General features: G+C 41.5%; 1 protein-coding gene across 1 annotated transcript in view; it reads left to right on the top strand.

Moving 5' to 3' along the window:
• Nucleotides 1–3,656: 3,656 nt before the first annotated feature.
• EIF2AK3 (eukaryotic translation initiation factor 2-alpha kinase 3) overlaps nt 3,657–19,977 on the top strand; it is a gene marked incomplete at its 5' end in the record, with an annotated part of 35,747 nt that continues 19,426 nt past the window's right edge. Inside the window, 2 exons of the mRNA XM_008943413.1 lie at nt 3,657–3,786; nt 18,150–18,344. Coding sequence (XP_008941661.1) covers nt 3,657–3,786; nt 18,150–18,344 — 325 coding nt within the window. The remainder of the gene's footprint in view (nt 3,787–18,149; nt 18,345–19,977) is intronic.

Here is a 19,977-nt window from a genome sequence, read left to right as displayed (position 1 = left end):
TATTCCAGTTCTGGTTTTGTGTCGGTGGGTTTTTTACCTTCTTTAGTACCTGTGTAATGTGATTCACTCCCTACTACAGGCCATGTTTTCCTTTCAACAAATGTCTTGCAGTTTCAGGAGTTTCCAGCACTGATGCTGTTTGTCTCTATCCTCCTTGTTTCCTTGGCATTACTGTCGTGAATCTTGACCTTAAGCTGGGTGATACTTTGTGTTCTGTATGGGATGGCATTTAGCATCGAGGTCTGGTTGGGTAGTGTTCAGAGAACACCTGGCTGTTGTTGGAAGCTGCTGTCTTTGGTCAAGGTGGTCTTCGAGCTTTACCCTAGTCAGGAGGTGGTGCTGATGAGGGCACTGGTAAGGTGCCATTCTGCAGAAAGTGACACTTTATCAGGCCTAATCAAAACAGAACCTAATGTGGGAATTCCTTTTCCTTGCAACTTGTCAATTCAGTGTCCCAAAGATGCATCAGGAATATCGCTGTTTTGGTTTAATGTCCTGGAGTTGCAGGTGCAGTCCCAAACTTCTCAGGCAGCAAAGGCTTGTCAAGAGGTGGCTGGAAGGGTGGCTCTTTATTCTTGAACTGTGGCTGTGTTTTGCTGGTGGTTATAAGAATTTGCTGTAAGAATTGGTGGCAATACGCTTTAGTAAACTTATGATAGCTCTGTAGGGTGACAAAAAGCAAGTTGCCTGTCTGGTTTTATGTTCTGAAATAGTTTCTTGAAGTAGTTGCCTAAAGTGCTGTTATCAGAACGTGTTAATCTAGTGCTTGATTAGACTGCCTGGAAGATGAGGTCTCTTGTCACCACCTCATAGCCTGGGTACACAAAGGTGTGAACAGTAGAATCTCACAGAGATGGGAGGAAACTGAAAAAAAAGGAAAATCTGATAGTGATTAAGTGCAGCACTAGCACAGGTCATGTAGACAAATTGCAGATCTTGCACCAATTAGAGCTCAAGCGACAGGATTTTTTAACTCTGTGGAGTCAGTCAGAGATGGGGAGCACAGGTATTAAGATTTTAGTTTATAAAAAAATAAAAGTAATGAAGCATTTTATCACAAGTTGGTTTTTTTGTGACACATAGGATTGTTGTTGAAGAGGAAGATGGAGATGGGACCAGAAACATGCTGTCTAGTTCACAGTGAGTCACTCATTAGAAAGGCAGAGAGAAGTTAATGGTTTTCTTTTACCTAGTTCCAGTTCTAAAGGTAGCCACATGCAAGATTTTTGTATAGCCAGTCCTGTTTCTATGTCTCATCCAAGTGTTTGCTCAGTAGGTGGAGTTTGTGAAGCAAAGTCTGTTAGAGAGCTGGTGGCCAAGGGGACTAGTAAAGAATACTACTGCACCCAGGAAAGTCAGGACTTTTAAGATACATAGCAGTTGATCAAACCACTTTCTTTAAGTGTGTACTGTTGGTACAAAGGTTCCCTCTGAAGGCATGATTTTATTTTTTTTTTTTTCTCTCCTTTTCTAATCAGCTAAACTTGTAAGTGTGGTTACAACACAATTAGGGTAACCAGAGGTCATGAGGCAGGTGCAGATTCCAAAACTGCTGTCTTGGTTGGCAGTGGTGAGGCTTAAGTAATGAGATAACTCATGGGGAAGGTTGAGGTTTGCATCTGGTGGGGAAAGATGATATGGAAAGGTAAGATAAAGGCATAAAGTATTTGTTACTTGAGGGAGAAGTCAAGTGGGAAGAATTAGACAAAGGAAAACAATAGGAATAGATGGGAAGGAAACATTTCACAGTGTGATTTTTAGGATTTTTCTTTTCTACAGTGTTACTGCCATAATTCCCTCCATTCTAAATGAACTTTTACTTTTTTATAACCTAGTTGTCAGCTGCATCAACATAAAGTTTAAATAGATCTACTTGGAACAATATTTTTATGCAGGGCAAAAGGGCTTCAGATGAATTGTTTGACCATAAAGCAAAGCAGATCTTGTTAAATGTGTGTCCAAGGCCTTTGGTATGTGTTTGAGAACAGTCTCCTGCAATTCAGTTTATTATTAACCTGGGCTTGATTTCTGTACAGTTGGAATAATAGTATGTACTCAGCTTATAAAAACTCGTGTCTCCTACTGTTCAAATATTTGCACAACTGGTATTTTTATAACAGTTTCCTTGAGCTTTTGGAGGCGCGTGATGCTTGGCCACCTTTTGAAGTAGGAGCTGTTACATTAGTTTTTGTACAGGTTAAAGATGTATTTAATTTTCTATTTATTAACAACATAGTGCTCTAATACAGTATGAGAGCCTGTGATATGTGTGGGTTACTTTTCCATGTAAAACTACAGTGTTTTACATGACCTTTGTTAGGGGTGCTGTAATAAGCTGCTGTCCTTGAAGATGTTTTTAAGATCATTATTTTAGTTTTTCCCTCTTTAAAGAAAAACAATAGCCCCCATCCCTTCCTTTCTAAAGTTCACCTAACTACACTGATAACTTTAGACAAGTGAATATGTGGCTTCCATTCTAAACAATAGTTTAGTGTCCCTTATTGTTTAAAGTTAGGATTCATATACATGGCTGTGTGTATTACCTCCCCCCTGCCCTTTCACCGCCACCAGAAAAGAGTTAATCTGCCCATCAGGTTTATTTGCACAGTTCCTCATTCTCATTGAAACCGATGTCTATAAAGGTCCTTCTGGGTCACTAGATCCAGCTCCCCTCAGTGCAAGCAGTCTGTGAAGTGATCAAGCTCTACTCCGCCAGCCTTTGAAGTTTGGTGAGCCTTCTGCAAGCAAACACTGCCAACACATCCCAGCCTTTTCAGGTCAGAGTGAGACAGTCTTCAAGGGAAAAAAAGCCCTTCAAAAATGCCTTGTCAGTCTTATGTCTCTGATGTGTTGTTTAGGTTTTTTGCTTGTTTATTTGGCTTGGGTGTTGTCTTTTAATTTAATGTTTGAATTCTAGCCCAACCAGAAATGCTTACTCTAACAGTACTGCTGTGTAAGAAAGATTATTACTAAAATTGATGAGCTTCAGGCACTGTAGAAATCAGCAGCTAGCCTGCTGTTGCCATGTATCCCCAGACAGATAAGTGACTTAAGGCCTAAGCTGCATGAGGCAGTTCACTTGCTTTGTCATCTGCAGAGGTTGAACGTTGTTTCTGGTGCCCTGTGTGTGCCTTAGGCAGTACTTGATTTGTTCTAAGAGTTGCCAAATCTCCAGGATTTCGATGCTTCATCCAGAGGCATTGAAAGCTTAGTGATGACTTAACATTTCTCATGTTCTGATTTGTTCAGTTAATAGTTTCAGGTTTGGGTTGTTTTGAAAGGACATATTAAAGATCAGCATGGAAGGGACTGGAAAATATAGGATCTGTGCTGTTTGTATAAGTATCTCAGAAGAAGATGATCTCATTCAGTGTTGTAACAGCTGCATGTGGGAGCAGAAGGTCACCCACCTTCCCCAGAAAGTGAACTCTGAAGGTGTCTAACAGCCAGGGTATTAGTTCCTAACATCCAGCCAGAGACTCAACTTTTCTGCTCCCTCTTGTTGGTCTTGGTAGAGCCACCCAGTTGAACTGCTGTTTTACAGAATATATAGACTTCACTTCAAAGTTGGAGTTGAACTCTATTAGAATAGGAAGCAACTGCTGGTTAAACTCCATATGGCTGTAGTTTTGACTGTGAATATGTCCAACTTGCAGATCTCTAGTGATTATCAGCACTTTGGATGGACGAATTGCTGCACTGGATCCAGAAAACAGTGGGAGAAAACAGTGGGATCTGGATGTGGGATCCGGGTCTCTTGTGTCATCCAGCCTCAGTAAACCAGAGGTAAGGTGTAATCCTTCCTGCCTTAAAAACTGAATTTTCTGTAATAAAATGAATGCAGCTTCCTCCATATTTGATAGATGTTAAATAATGCAGCAGACGTATGGATGAAGTTTGGTGGCTATTCCCAAACTTTTATTTTGGAGCCCTTACATCATGTTGTTGTTCAAAGCAGAGCGTCAGTGTTTCAGTCTTGTGATTGGCGTGTGTGATAACGATCAAACTAGATGATGTAACCGACTTTGGGAGTTGGGTGCAATAGCTGATTGAACACAAGTTACTTTGTAATTTGAAGCAAATGAAAGGATCATCTGCTTTTATTACTAGAGTATGTTTTGGCAAGTACTGGCATAGTTTTTTTCCTTTCAAGAAAAGGAAATGTCCTTGTGACTTAATAAATGAACAAAGCATTGAGGTTGGTTTGTTTGGGCTTTTTTATTGTGCTGGATAAGCAGCCTGCCTGTGAAGCAGAATGCTTTAGCAGTGAAGTAGAGAGCTGAAGGTCACCCTGAATTGCTGATGGTAAAGGGTTGCATTGCTTCTTGCTGATGGACTGTAAGAAGGAAATCTGAAGAGTCAAGTTTCTTGTTTGGTGCCATTTCCACCATCAGTTTGAATAAACTTGGGCTAGAAATTAGAAGGAAGTGTTTTATTTTGTTTTCTGCACTAAGAGTGAAATCCTTGAGTCATTGTCTCCTAGAATGAAGCAGAATAAATATACCAACTAAGAGGTAATTTGTGGTGATTAAACAGTTCTTCACTGTCATGAAAGGTTGGATTTGATGACCAGCTTTTGCATAGTGAGCATCAGAGAATGAAAGTGAAATTCAGGAGTATTGAGACTGTGTGAATTTCTTGCTCGTGGTTCTTTGTTGCTGTCTGTTTATATGACCTCTCCTTTGGTATAAAGAAGTCTAAGGACAGATTTGGCCTGTTGCTGTGGTAGGATGAGAGCCAGCAGGAAATGTCTCAGATTGCAAAAGTAATGTGAATATTAACTCACGTTCCTTTGTTTCTGAGAGGGAATTTTATCAGTGCAACTTTTTGAGACCTGCTTGGATGTATTTTTGTATTTAAGAAAAAAACACTGTAGGAAAGAACTTTCTCCCCAGAAAATTTGTCCAAGTACAAAATTGAAAAGAATACAAAAAGTGTAAAGAGAACTGTGAAGAGGAACGTGTCAATTATAAACTTGTCTGTCACAAATGTTTTCTATGTTAGATGCCTAAAATGTTGGTCTATTATCTGTTGCTGCAGATAGCTTCTGATGACCACACTGGAAACAGAACTACTGGTTATAAAACATATATATGAAGTCTATGCAAATAAACTTTTTAGCTACAAATTAAGTCATGAGCCCCGATTTTTAAAGGTTTTGAGTACACAAGCACTTAATACTATAGAACTGTTTTTATGAGACTGTTTTTGTCACTCAACTGGTGCATTGAGTTTTGATCTTTTCCAGTGTGATATGACTGTAGAAACTAAAGATTGGTGCTCAGACAACAAAAAATACAGTTTGCCCATGCAATATTTAGCTTGCTTTTGTAATTGGTTGTGGGAGTTGTAAAAATACACTTCTAAAGAGTGGTTTTTATGCATATAGGAAGTTTTCAGATGGGCTTTCAAACTGTTTCACTTCTACAACTGTGGCCAAAGACACTGATGGGTTTTGGCAGTGAGGATGCAGAGCCTATCAGAGAACTAATTTTGGAAGTAAAATTTCATTCTGGCCTTTTAGAAGTTGTTAAGCATTATGAATATGGGTCTTTTTAGACTTAGTGTCATGTCAACAAATGCTGCTAAGATAAGACAGAATTTAACGAGAAATGGAAGTGATGAATACTCCAAATAAGCTACACTTAAACATTTATATATTTAAATGTTTTAATCTGCTGTCAATATCAGCTGAAGGACTTCCTGCAGTGAATTTAGACACTACCTGAATAATTTTCCTCATTGAAATTGTTAGGGTCCAAACATTAAATAGACTGAAGTTTCAGAGTCTGTCATGTCCCCACTTTACAGTGTTTCCTTTCTGATTTGGGCATGTGGCATGTTAAGTTTTACTGTCTCAAACATTTTTGAAGTAAAAAAGATCTCCATGCCTGAAACTAAAATATTGTCTGCATCATAAAACAGTATCATTATGTAAGCTGTTAACGTCCACCTGCTTGCAAGAAACAGCAGATGAGAAGCTCTTTCTGTGTTACACTTGCAGGCTTGTGTTCTTTCAGAGTGAGGAAAGGGTGTGCTGCTCTGTCTTGGTTGTTTTGTTGCATGTTTTTTTAACTGTTGTGAGAGAGAGTGTAGTAAACTGTAGTTCCAGGTCATGGTGTGGAAGCATCAATTTAATTTCCAGGTGCCTTTTAAGAAAAGATCTCAGATCTTCAAACTTTGTGTTTAGTAGAACTGTAGTTACTTCCTTTGCCTAACTGTGGAATGTCAACTTGGCTGTCTGGGGCTCATGTGTTAATTAGGCAAGTGAGGTAGTAAAATTTCAAATGTTCCAGCAGCTCTGTCAAACACTTCAGATCTTGAAAATACTGCTTAAGACACTGACAAGTGAGATGTTCATCATTTGTCATGTGAACAGATCAATTAGAAAGGAAAGGCTGCTGAACTACTAATTGTATGTCTGGGTAACTGCAATGGTAAAATTCATTCCTTGGCTCTGAGCTCCAACATAAACAACTGTGGTCAGGGTGCCAGTGTTGGAAGGGTGTGACTCTGCATTTCAGTCTCCTGCATAAGGATTTTAACACTTTGTCCACCTATCCAGTGTGTTAGAATGAAAAGCCCTTCTCTATAAAAGCTGTATGTTTACAGCTGCAAGATTTCTTGTTGCTTGCACATGAAGACTGCTTGCTGAAGTTCAGGGTGAAGGCAATGACTCCCAACCTCTCTAAAAGGGAGCTTACTTTTAATGACAACACTTTCATTTACTACTTAAAATTTAGCTTTGTAATGAATACATTGTCTGCACTGAGACAGGAAAGAACACTTTTGGAAGAATCTGCCTGTTAAAATAATGATGCTTAATCATAGTGAAAATAGAGAACTATCTGTCAGGCAGGGGAAATGGTTCATAGCACATCATTATGAGACTCTTGTCATTCACTAATGAGGGTGACAGGTCCTCTTACCTGCATGGCTTTATACTAAATTACTTAATGGGCTTCTGTCTCTTTCTTGTGTGAGGATCTTTTATATGAGAGAAATCAAAGTGTGAACTTGCCTGTGTATTAAAATGACTGGCTGGTAGTGGCTAGCATGGCTAATGGGACAGGGGGAGGCTGAAGGAGAGATGGAGACAGAAAAAGCCTACTGGGGGATGGGTAGATGGTAGAGATACTCCTGATGTTTGATGAGAACGTGCTTGATGGTGATGATGTGAGAGTAGCAGCTTGCAAACACATCTGTGACTGTGTCATGAGTTTGCTTGGCACTGTCAGAAGTGCTGCAGGGAGCTCAGCCTGAGAGGGCAGCCCCTGTCCTGCTACCTGCAGAGCTCTGGGCAGAGGCTGCACTGGGAGGTACTTGAGAGAAGTACCTGCATTGGCTGGTGATTTGGCTCTTGGCAGACTAATCCCCAAGTAAGCATCTTATTTCCTTCCTTATTTGAGAGATTGGGGATCATGGGACAAAATGAGTTTCAGCCGACAAGGCTGACATTTATAACAGTCACAGTAAACATATCAATATAGCCTGGAAAAATAAAATAGAGTTATGTCACCTCACAAAATCTGCCAACAACCTTATCCCTCTAAAGGGTCCCAGTATCTTTGAATTGCATTGTATACATGTTAAATTCTTGCCACTTGTTTGTTGTGATAGCCACTTAAAATAAACTTTTCTACAAAAATCTGTGTTGTCTTTTTTTGGACATGAAAGTTGCATGTTTTTATGGAGTAACCCAGTGTTATATTTTTTCCTCCAGAGAAATGTGGGCAAGTCAGCTAAAAACTAATTGCATTGTAGGCAAAGTGAACCCATAGATATCTTTAGCAGATTATTTTTTTTTTTTTCCTTTGGAAAGGACAGACTGATGCTTAGAGCAGTGAGTTGGGAAAGGATTTTTGAATTCTTCAAAGCTCCACTAGTGACAGGATTTAATGCACAATATGAATGTTTCTTTTTTTCTTTTGCGTTTTGAGAACATGGGAAGAAATTCGGTTTCTCATCCTTGATCCTCTTACACTTTGGTGCACAAGAAATTGCAAAACCCACAGTGAAGTGGGTCAGGGCAAGGCAAGAGGTCAAAACACCCTCTGAGAGGCTTGACTTGTGATTTCTGCATTCTTTTATGTGCTCATCCAGAGGTTAGGGGAGGGTAAGTAATTTAACCAACTCTTTACAAGAGAAATCTTGTGACATCAGTTTTAGGAGGGTCACACCCTCCACTCAGGGCATCCCTGCAGCAGCATTTTTTAGCCTGAACAAAAATGAGGTTTTCGTTTGGTCCATAGCTTCCTACTTCAGTTATTTTTCACTTAAGTCACTGCCTGTAAATATCATCCTATGAAAAGCTGAGATATGTTTGTTTTGAGCTGGGGGGGGAATGCTTAACACTGTCAGTCAGACTTGTTTGAGTACTTTCACTTAAGGTTATTATAGCTAGCTGTTGAATGCAGTGCTGAATATTGTGCATTTCTATTAAACCTATATAAATCTGTTCTGACTCTAACACCAGTCACTGGAAAAAAAGGAGATGAATTTAAAAATACACAAGCATGCTGAGGAAATGGCTTTCTCTCTAGATTTTGCTTAAAAATGAATGGTGGTGTCTAGCTCACCAGTATTAATCTTGACTTTTAGTGTCTTTGTGCAGGGTAAAACGTCTGGCATGGGACACAGCAGCAGCAGAAGTGACTTTTGGTGCTCAGCACTCGCAAGAGTCTTTGTGCACTGTGCAGGCTGCTTGCAGGAGCAAATGCTGTGCAGGGGGGTCAGGCTTCCACATACAGAGAACAACAAGTTGGTTCTCTTCAGCCTTTGAGTGTGGGCAAAGTTTTACTCCAGGAAGTGAAGAATAAAATGTAATAAATTTTATTAATGTTGTAGAGTATTTTTCAGCTGTAATTTTTTTGTGACCGGATATAAGCCCCCAAATTGCAATAAATCAACAAACTTGTTATTGAGGTGACTAATCTGGGGAAAACCTATCTGCTTGCAGGTAAGCTGATATAATTTGAGTTGCCTGGAAGAGTATTCTAGTAGAGTACCTTGTGTGCTGTAGCTGATCCTTATTTTGTTTGTACTCCTGAGGCAGAGGTAGAGCCACCAGATGCTTTGGTAGCTGGAGGTGTCATTCCTGTGGAGGAAGACTGGGGCAATATCCAGTTCTCCCATCATACCAGGTTTTCTATAATAGAAATGGAATTAAACTGTACTAAATTAAATACAAGATGTGGGGCTTGATAACAACAAATTTGCTGAAGGCTGGAGATGACCAGTTTAAAACTGAGAATACTCTGTATTGAGAGATACCATGGAGGGTTATCCTCTGCTCATCTCGATTCCTCTGCAGGGGAGGGAAATGTGATCCTGTGCTGCCTGCGGGTAGAGAGAGAGATCTTAGTGTCTTAAGTGGTCCTGGAAAAGCTCATAATGAATAAGAAGTGAGTGTCCAGAATTGTACTTCAAAGGAAGATAAATTCTAATTGCAATTGAGACAGAGATGGCTTATTAGGGCTATCAAGGGGAGTGGAGCCTGTGTTTTGCAAGGAGAGAGTAGATGTGACTGCTCTTTAACTACATAGATGTTTTATGATTCCTGATGGCACAAGTGATTCTCTCCACCTCTGCTGCTGGAAACGTGCACAGTGTGCATGGCCATGAAGAGATGGCAGGCTGGGGAGAGAGATCTGTGGATTTCTGAGTACAGATCTTTTGCTGCTCTCTTGGTGAAATGAAAAATATAATTATCCTGTAAACAAACTTCTGGTGATTTTTAGTGGACTCAAAATCATTGGCAAAACCCTGATTGTTTAAAAAATAAACTTTGGATAGCGAGAAGTTGTGCTTTTTTAGGAAATGTAACCAGACTTTTTAATGTGGAGTGGTAAACCTGTGGAGAAGGGGAGCTGGGGATGGATGCCTGAGCTGAGTTAGTGGTTAGTATGATTTTTGGCAGGGTGACAGCTAAGGCTGTTGCTTAGACCAGTGGTCTTATGTAGTTATGGAAACTGCATATCTTCAAAGACAGTCATCTTAGTTCAATGTCTTGTTGAATTGAAAAAACAAAGGACTTCCTGTAACTGCAGCATGGTGGCTTCTTGCTGACACTTGGTGTAGCTAGCGCTGGTAAAGCTCTGATAAAGTGCTGACATGTGTCCTTTCACTTGTACTGCAAGGATGTTTGGGGGGGTGACAACTTCCCTTGTAAGACGTGGCGATCTATAAAACAAGATCTCATGGCTCCTCTGATAACCCAGCTCTGAAGTCCAGTCCTCATAAGTGACGCTCTGTCTTGAACAAAGCCAGGAAAGTTTCTTGGAGTCATTCTGGGCTAATGTTTACCACCAGCTTTCATCTGTCACGCTCACAGACGTGGTCAAAATGCAGATCTTGGAAAGGTCATTTACCATCAGTTTGCTGTCTCTGTTGTTTAGTTATCTTTATGGTAGCTTGTAATTTAATTACTTATGGTACATTGGATGTTTTGTATTGGCTGTTACACAGTTCCAGTGTTCACACTAGATGGATCTAAATGTTCTGTCTAATTTTAGTTCACACTAAATGGATGAACTCTAGTAATGCCTCGACAAGTTCCTGTTTCAGTTCAGGGAATGGATAACTTAGATAGTTGAAGCTCGGCTGCCCAAAACACAGCAGTGACTTACTCTGAAGCCATTTTTAAACTTCAGCCTTTATCTTTTTCTGTAAAAGAAAGTGCCTCTTTGAAGCACTAAGCGTTTTAGACACTTTAGCAAATGTCTCCTCTAGCAGCACAGCCGCTGACATCTCATTTCCGAATTTCTTTTGGACTTTGTCCTCCTTGTGCAGGGAAGGATTAATCTTTGTCAGAGTCACTGCATGTTTCATGCACTCTACTTTCTTAGTGTCCCTGAAAGAAGAGACTCTGCATTTGCTGCGTTCTGTTCTCATCCTGCATTGTTCTCTCCTTTCCCATAGAAGTCACCCTCTGATTTAATTTTTCAAGGCACAGCAGATTGTGTCTTTGTGCAGAAACACCCTGTGCAGGCAGGACTGGGGGAAGAAGCACACGAGGTCCAATGGAGAGCAACTTCAGTCCTGGGCTCCTGAAGTGACGTGGGCTTCTGCTATGGGCCATTCTCCCCATCTCTGAAGACATTTTACTTATCTCCCAGGTGGTGCTATAGGAGCCCAGGTAGTCTGCAAGAGAGGTTTGGGGTGGGGGGAGGTGGTGGTGGAGTTAAAACAATCTTAAAGCATCCCAGTAGTGGAACAGTACCAATTTTGGCATGGTGGCTAATGAGCTTCTGTGTAGGGCCTGTTTTTGTGGAGGCAAGGTTTTGGGTAATTTTAATTTTCTTCATTACACTTCTCACTTATGTGGTGTTAGTTTTAAGGAGCACAGTGATGAGCTCAATAGTAGCAGTTCTGATTTGTGTCAGAATTGCATTTAAGTTCAAAAAGACTGTTGCAGTCTTTTCTCATTAGTAAAACTTGCCATTTTAAGTAGGGGGATGGAATAATGTCAAAATAAAGTCTTTCTTAAAGCACTGTGCATGGTTTTGGTTTTTTTTTTTTTATTATTATTATTAAGGAGAGCAGTTTTTAAAGTCTGTTACCATGGCAGCAGAGCAGGCTGGCATCTCTGTAGTCAAAACCCCAAGTCTTGTTTGACTATGATTAAAGTAATGGTGGTATTTTAGTTTGCCAGTCTTCAGAAGAAGGGTCTGTTTGATTGCATAGCAAACAGTATTTGGGACCTGATCTCTTTTGAAGCTGGGGCAGTCTCGTTAACACACTGCAGTTCATCCATTTCTCTGCATGGCTACTCAAGGGAGGGCAGAGGACAGAGCAGGTCTGATTCTTTCAATAGCAAACTCAAACTGAACAAGATGCTGTGCCCCTGATGCTGGAAAGTGTAATTCTCAAGCTACTCTGCTGCTGTCAGCTGTTGCTTTTTACACAGTTTGTATAAAAGGGTTTTGCCAGGAACCTGGTAGCTTTAACCTGATGAGCTTTAAGATCTGAAGTGTAGAATCATGACAGATACCAACTACAGTTATTTATTAGAGTTGTTGGAAGGAGAGGATGTTGCAGGTGTTGCTTTGAGGAGAGAGAAATAAAGAAGTTTTCAGATGAGTTCTGCTGTACTCATCCAGGCACAGGGTGTCAGTGCCACTTCGTCTGCTCATCACACACAAAATCCAGGGCCGTGAAAGTTACATTTATGCCTTGGCACAGTCTTCTCTAACCAATGAAAAATGAAATACAAACTACCAGCTTGTGGAGTATGGGGAGTGGTGGAAGGAGAAGGAAGACTGTTAATAGAAAATTCTATCATAAAGCTCTTAATGTGGGCAGGAGCAGGGGACCGGGTTTGGTTGCTTGGCTGATCCTGTGGAGCATTACTGGGTGAGCTGTACAGCCTGATGGTAAAAAAAAAAAAATCATCCTGAGGTCTGAGAAAGTTCTGCACTGGCTGTTGCTGTGCAGACTGGTGTGCCTCTTTGGTGTGTCACACCTCACCTCAGGTGAAACCTGTTTCTGTGGCTTCTCTGATGTGCCGGCTGGCACGGGCTGGCTCTTCCCTTGTCACAGGACGAAGGTCACATAATCCTGCCTCCATGAACTGCTGCAGAAAGCACTGACTCATCTGAGCTCCAAGTGCACTCTTTCTCACGGTCCTGGTGTGGAAGGCAGCCTGGGCATGTACAGTAGTTAACAGAAACCGTCCTACTCTGCTCTGGTGAGACCTCACCTGGAGTGCTGTGACCAGCTCGGGAGTCCTCAGCCCAAGAAGGACGTGGACTTGTTGGAGCAGGTCCAGAGAAGGCCACAAAAATGATCAGAGGGCTGGAACCCCTCTGCTGTAAGGCCAGGCTGAGAGAGTTGGGGATATTCAGCCTGGAGAACAGAAGGCTCCGGGGGGACCTTATTGTGGCCTTTCAGTTCTTAAAGGATGCCTAGAAGGAGGGCAAAGAGGGACTTTTTAGCAGGCCCTGTTGCAACAGGACAAGCAGTGATGGCTCTAAACTAAAAGAGGGGAGGTTGAGACTAGGTGTAAGGAAGAAATGTTTTACAACAAAGGTGGTGAAACACTGGCACAGCTGCCCAGAGAGGTGGTAGTTTTCCATCCCTGGAAACATTCTAGGTCAGGTTAGATGGGGCTCTGAACAAGCTGATCTAGTTGAAGATGTCCCTGCTTAGTGCAGGAGGGTTGGACTAGCTGGCCCTTAAAGGTCCCTTCCAACCCAAAGCGTTGAGTGATGCTGTGAAACAGGAGGCAGTCAGGAACAGGTAAGCTCTTTGTAAACAAGTGTAGGGCTGAGATCAGAAGTGACAGTGTTCAAAAGAAGGAAAGTTTTTTCTAGACAAAATAAGCACCTGTCTGTGGGTATTTCCTGCTTCAGCTTCCTCATTGCCCTTGAACATGTCTGAGAAGGTTATTTCACTGATGTAAATCATGGGCTCCCCTTTGCAGTCAATTTTCTTTTTCCTTGGCTGGTTAAGCAGCACTGTATGCTCTGAAGAATACTTTACTCTTTTACCAGTGCTTTGGGCAGTGGAAGAGCTTAACAGCCTGTGTTTTTCAAAAGATTGTGCTAGTGCCTGGGTCTTTGTTCTCTTCTTAAGGAAGCAGTGACGTGGTGGATCTTGCAGAAAGTTTGAAGAAAAATATCTCCTTAGATTCTAGTTTGCCACTAAATCCCAGTGTACTCTTGATTAGGGTTGGAATGCTGTCATCCTTGTAGTACTTCAGGGCTTCTGCAGTCCAAACAGCTGAATCAGCATTCTGAAATCCAAGGTGAAGAGGAGAAATAACCTCCTGAGGTTGGAAAGAACTCATAAACCAGTGCATCCAGGCTGGTACCTCACTGTGTGTGCATTCAAAATGATAAATGAGTTGCAGCCCAGCCTGAACTAGGGGCTTCTCAACAGCCTCCCCACTGTGTGTGGGTATATATGTGCCTCAGCTGAAAAACAAACACTTGTAGGGATACCTGCATTATTTGTATGCCTCTGCTTTTTTGCAAGCAAAGGTGGAAGATATAATGATTGCTTTCTCTTCCCAGATTTGTTTGTGCAGACTTTTGTTTCTGCCCTTTGGACTGAAGCTGCCCTCTGTGACTTGGAATATGTTGCCTAGGTTAATTTTAAAGGGGTTTAAGAGGCATAGTACTTACTGAAGAGTAGCTTTCTTAAGAACATGCCTGATGTTGGCTTTGATCCTGTTTGTTACAGTGATCCTATTGCAGAGATAATCATAGAGGAAAAAAATTAGCATTTAAGATCATATTGGTCAGTCTTAGTTAATTAGTGACTGGCAGAAAGCTTGCACAGCAGGGTTTGAAAACCCATGGCAAAGTGTTAGAAAAACATACAGGCATAACACTTATTATCCTATGGAGCAGATTCTGCCTGTGCTTAGATACTTCCTCGGAGTTGTTGGAAAGTCCAGCCCATTTGAAAAGGAGACGATTGATTGTTTTGGCACCAGCCTTATCTCAGATGTGCCTGCACGTGAGCAGCCTTGAGTTGTGCTTCCTATGATAAAGAGCATTCAGCATGGGAGATGAATGTCACACCTACTGTTAAACAACTAGTGGAAGCTTTAGTGCTTCAGCTTGTTTTGATCTCTGTTTACACTATCTTTTTTTTTTTCTTTCTTTCCTGTTTTTATGTTTTCACCACTGCTATAAATCAGCAGCTTTCTTCCTGCACCGCTCAACCTGCCGCGGAACCTCGCATGCGGTGCCCTCCTTTCCAGTAAAGTCTAGACAGCAAATTCCCTGGCAGCATATGCCATTTCGGATCGTTATGCCTTTTTGCTTTTTTGTGAAGGCTTTTTAGAAACTGCATTACCTCACCCGTCGGCCTGGAGATTGAGCAGCCAGCGTCGCTGATAGGGCTGCGGCACCCCGCGCCGAGCCAATGGAGAACTTCAGCTTCAAACTCCTAATGAGGGAAAAGAGCAGCGGCTCATTTAGGGCTTCATAGTTAATGTGCTTTTTTTTTTTTTAAGTGTTACTTCTGAAAGACAAGCCACTTAACAATTATGTGCCATATTGCTGACCAGTGAAGCTGAACAAATAGCTATTTACATTGACAGATCAGAGGAATGTGTAAGTGCATCGTGGTAACCTACATTTTCTGTGCCAAGAGATTTGCAGCTGACTGCCTGGGTGACTCACTCCTTGGATTAGGAGATGAGGTAATGCTTTTGAGATACAGGGTGATGTCATTCCTTTACCTGAGCTGCATGCCGATGCTAGTTGCTAGTACTTTCAAGGAAAGTCCCTTTGCTGCTTCTGGTGTACTAGAGAATGAGCTGCATAACTCAGACAGGAGTTATTGTTATTAATGTCCCTGTAAAGCCACTGGCTGAACTCCTTTTTAAAAAGATGTCAGCACAAGTGTCCATGAGTGCCTTTTGTGTGGGCACCTGCAGGTGTGTGCATTTGCATACCTGCCCTGTGCCTCAGATAAAGCTCTTTCACTCAAAGAAGATCTCTCTGGTAACTGGGTGCAGGCACCATGCCACCAATCCCATTTATAGATCAATTCATCTTAAAAGAAGGTGATTTTTTTTTGTCTCCTATTGCATTTCTCTTGTGAAATACCACAGGTTTGGTGGTTAGTAACAGAAATGTCCAGCTTGCACTGACCAAGGGTCAGTTGAACCCCATCTGCTCCCCATCCTACCCCACAGTGCAGCAGCTCCTGCTGCCTGTGCTCCCTCTCCTGATGTGTTCAGCAACAGCAGTTGTGACACTTCTCAGCCTTCCTTTCCCTGTGTCACACAGGACGTGCTGCTCCTGCAGGTGCCCTCAAGGTTGGGAGCACAGGCAGGTGATGACAGAGCTGACCCAAACAGCCTCGTCCATCCTCTGCGGCTCAGGAGGACTGAGGCTGTCACAGTGAGCAGGCAGTTTTTGAAGGCATACAAGCCATGACCTGATTTGACCCATATCTTAGTGCACAATTTTGTGTTGCTGCTCTGTTTAGCCTGGAGAAGAGAGAGGGGATCTTACCAGTATCTACAGGGAGGTGTCAGGAGGTTGGGGCCAGACTCTTCTCAGTGGTGCCCAGCGATAGGACAAGGGGCAATGGACACAAACTGGAACACAGGAAGTTCCAGCTGAATGTGAAGAAAATCTTCCCTGTGAGGGTGATGGAGCCCTGGACCAGGCTGCCCAGAAGGGTTGTGGAGTCTCCTTCTCTGGAGACTTTCAAAACCTGCCTGGACACATTCCTGTTCAACCTGCATCTTTGGCACTGGCATCTTTTGTTTTTGAAGAGGTTATTTTCCAAAATCCACATGCCTTTGTTTCTCAAGATCACAAGGCTGCTCTTGAAGATGAATGTTTATGTAAACCTTATTTGTTTGATTTACTTTTCCACGGATCAGGTGATTTCTACAAGTGGCCCCTCCCTACCCAAATGTTTGCATTTTTGTTGGTTTATTTTTGTAAGCCCTGTGTGTGTATTTTTCCTCCTCAGTGGTAAACCATAATGCAACATTTGTTGTGTGTCACAGATCTCATGCATTGTCTCTTCCAGGATGTTTGTCCTGTTTTCCATAAGGTAATATGTGGGAGGGAAAAAACGGACCTCAGTTTGCTTTGTAAAGAACTTGGAAGTTAACTCTCAGGAGTTTATTTTTATCATCTCTTCAATTACACATTGTGCTCCTGAGAGGAGATTTTTATTGTGATTGTCAGTCATCGTGAGGCTTTTCAAAGCTAGAAAGCATCTGTGTTGGATCTTTTAGGGTTCTTAAATACAGTCACCAGCAGTGTTGGGGAACATGCCTAGGCTTTCTTTCTGAATGAGGTGTGCCGAGCAGTGTAGGAAGAGGTATTAGTGATGACACACACACAGTTACAAAGTCTGGCTTTCCCTCCCTCCTTAGGTGAATCCCAACTTTGCTTAATGCTGTTTGCTTGTCTGTGACCCACTTAGAGCAATAGAAAGTTTCATGTTAGAGAGAATTTTATTCATGCAGAAGATGTGGTTTCAGATGCTGACAGTGTTTCCAGAAATAATAACCAGAAACCTTCTGGATCTTTTTGTATGGCTTCATAATACACATCTGCACCTTAGGGTGTAAGCAGGAATAATATATTTTTGTTTGAAGTGACTAATATACATGCACAAGAAGCAGTCTTTAAATCCTAATGTGTAAAGGATCTGAATTTAATGTAATTATGTTGTAGGATAGTGCCCAAATGGACAGAGGTTCTGAAAAAAAAAAAATTAAAATCTATGTTAATCCATATCCTCAAAAGCTACAATTGTGTGGATTACAGTTTCTCACTGCTCTTGATGGGCACAGCCACTGTGGCTCCACCGTATTAGTTATGGTCTATCATGCTGATAATGTTTCTTAATAAGTCCCTTAGTACTCACTGACAGTGACTCATACTTCTAACTAGGATCTCCTGTAAAATCTCAGGGTAATGGGTCAAGTGCCATAGCCTGGTGAAGATGCTTTTTTCATTTGTGGAGTTTTTTTTACTTGTTCTGTGTTTTAAGAAAAAGCCAGGTAGGTTTTAAAGGAGCAGTGTGCTTAAGCATAAGAAATTCTGGGGAGAAGTTAGATTTGACTGCCTAGAAAGGCAAAGGTGAAATGTAGGTGCTGTTTTCAATGATAGTTGCACTCAGCTTTGCAGAATAGATACTCTGGAGTAGGCGTCAATTTTAAGAGTTTACATACAGCTTCAGATTTCATTTTAAAACCAAATCAGCCTTTTGATCTAGACAGAATGGTTGATTCTGTGTTCAGTAGTAAACTAGCACTGGAAAACAACAACACTGAAGTGGAAGTTTACATACAGTGCCACTGTCTTGAAACGATCACAAATAAGCTGAAAAACTTGCACTGTAACCAGTGACTGTGTCTTCAAAAATGCTTCTCCCTGTAACATTTTCTACAATTTGCATGAATACTAATCTATCAGCTGATTGAGCTTTGTTATGTTTTGCTTAAAGTGGTAGAAGTGCCACACACTGAACTGGTTTTTAACCAAGAACAGTGACATATGGATTTGATTTGAAGGCCTGACAGCGAGACTCTGGGTTACAAAACCCTAAATCATGGCTGGGGAACATAACACACTGAACTCGCTCATACAGCCTTTCCATTTGTGACCTGTGTGATAAAATTGTGCTTTAACAGCAGCTAACCTCCAGTTAAATTATTTTAGGTATTTGGCAATAAGATGATAATCCCTTCCTTGGATGGGGACCTTTTCCAGTGGGATCGGGATCGGGAGAGCATGGAAGCAGTTCCTTTCACAGTTGAATCTCTTCTTGAGTCGTCCTACAAATTTGGCGAGGACGTTGTTTTGGTTGGGGGAAAGTCTTTGACCACCTATGGGCTGAGCTCATACTCAGGGAAGGTAAGAGCCTGAAAAGTTGCCTCTTGTATGTGTTTCGAGCACTGTCTTGTACATAGGTTATTTTTGAGATATAAACTGCAGCACAGCTCAAGTATACACAGCATGGCACGGGAGAGCAGAATCTGAGCTGCTTGGGCAGCAAATGCAGTGGGCTGGAGTAAGGCCAAGAGCTGGTGTAGTTAGATGGTACAGCTGAGCCCCTCACTGCAGCCTCCTCCTGCCTGGCAGCTCCTGCTGTTTGTATCCCCTCTGCTGGCTGTCACACTTGTCTGGCCCCTCCAGTGATTCAGCTTGGTAAACTTCAGTTTTTCTTGGCTTGGTTTTGTGCTGAGTTAGCTTTAGCCAGCTCAGCAGGGGGACAGGGAGTGCCAGTGCCATCATGAGGGAAAGTACAAGGGGCTTGTGACCAGAATTGAGGGGGGGAAATCAAGATGACCCCTTTCTACCAGGCTGGGAGGGGAGTTCAAGAGCTCTGATTGAAGTAGACTTTCCTGTTCAGCTTACTGTATATTGAAGAAGGCTTTAGGTGACTCACTGTTTTTCCACAACTAATTTCAGATTTTTCACCAACTAATAAGGGACAGCTGGTTGGAAAAAAAAAAAAAAAAAGAAAAACAACATACACACCCAAAAGTTTAAGACTTATAGTTGTTTTCAGAGAGTTTACTATCTCTTAGAAGTTCTCCTTATATTTTAAAGTCATATGCAAAAGTTATCTGACTAGTTGAGAAGGTATTTTTCTTCTAAAGTCTGCTGGTTAGAAGTTGTGTATTTCGAAAGAAACACAGAAAAAAAAGGCTAGAAAAAGCACAGGGATTAATTGCATTGTTCAAAGTCCTAGAATTGACATGCCCCTTCCCCTCCTTACTATCATTAAGGAGTCATTAAAAAGCTTGTAGAGACTTTGTGTAGTGAAGAACAGACATTTTCTAAATCGGAAACATTGGTGCATTTTAAAACTACTAAAAAAAAAGGAGCTGGAGTTTAAACTTCTTAAACTTCCAATGTTTGTTTTCCACAAAATCATTGTTTTTCCATTTTGACCATACATTTTAATGTAGAGCACTTCTGAGGCATGGTGTAGCTTGATCACTAGGAGCACAGACCCAAAAGGAGTTCATGAAATCATTTTGATTTCCTCATTGATAGCAGAGGGCACTGTGCACCAGCAGACTGCTTCTCCCCCAGTGCTCAGGAAGTGGAAATTTCAGTTTCTGCTTTGATTCCTGCCTTACATCACTTTGGTAGGTGAGAAGGCAAAGGGGGAAGGCCCTGTGCTGTTTTCTACAAACCAGTAGTACTTCATTTGAAGCTAATAGTTACACTGAGACAGATACAGCACAAAAGTAGAGTTATGCTGTGGGTCTTGTGGGAATGTTCTTTTGATGGCCATAGAAATAGTGGTGGGGAAAAAAGAGCCAAGATTTCTTTCTGTTAGAAATAGGAATACATGCAAAATACAGTCAAAGGAAAGTCAAAATAGCCCAAACTCTAAATTTAATAGAATCTTCTGAAAATTCTAGTTTGAAAAGCCCTTATCTCTTAAACCAGGCTTTTCAACATCCCTCAAGTCAAGCATCTAAAATCACAGCGCTCCAAATTGCCTGCAAGCCAAAAATATGTTGTCAGGATT

Source organism: Merops nubicus, unplaced genomic scaffold, assembly GCF_000691845.1.
Source record: "Merops nubicus isolate BGI_N331 unplaced genomic scaffold, ASM69184v1 scaffold11207, whole genome shotgun sequence".
Classification (NCBI taxonomy): Eukaryota; Metazoa; Chordata; class Aves; order Coraciiformes; family Meropidae; genus Merops; species Merops nubicus.
Note: the sequence above shows the minus strand (reverse complement) of the source record. Positions and strands in the feature narration are given on the sequence as shown.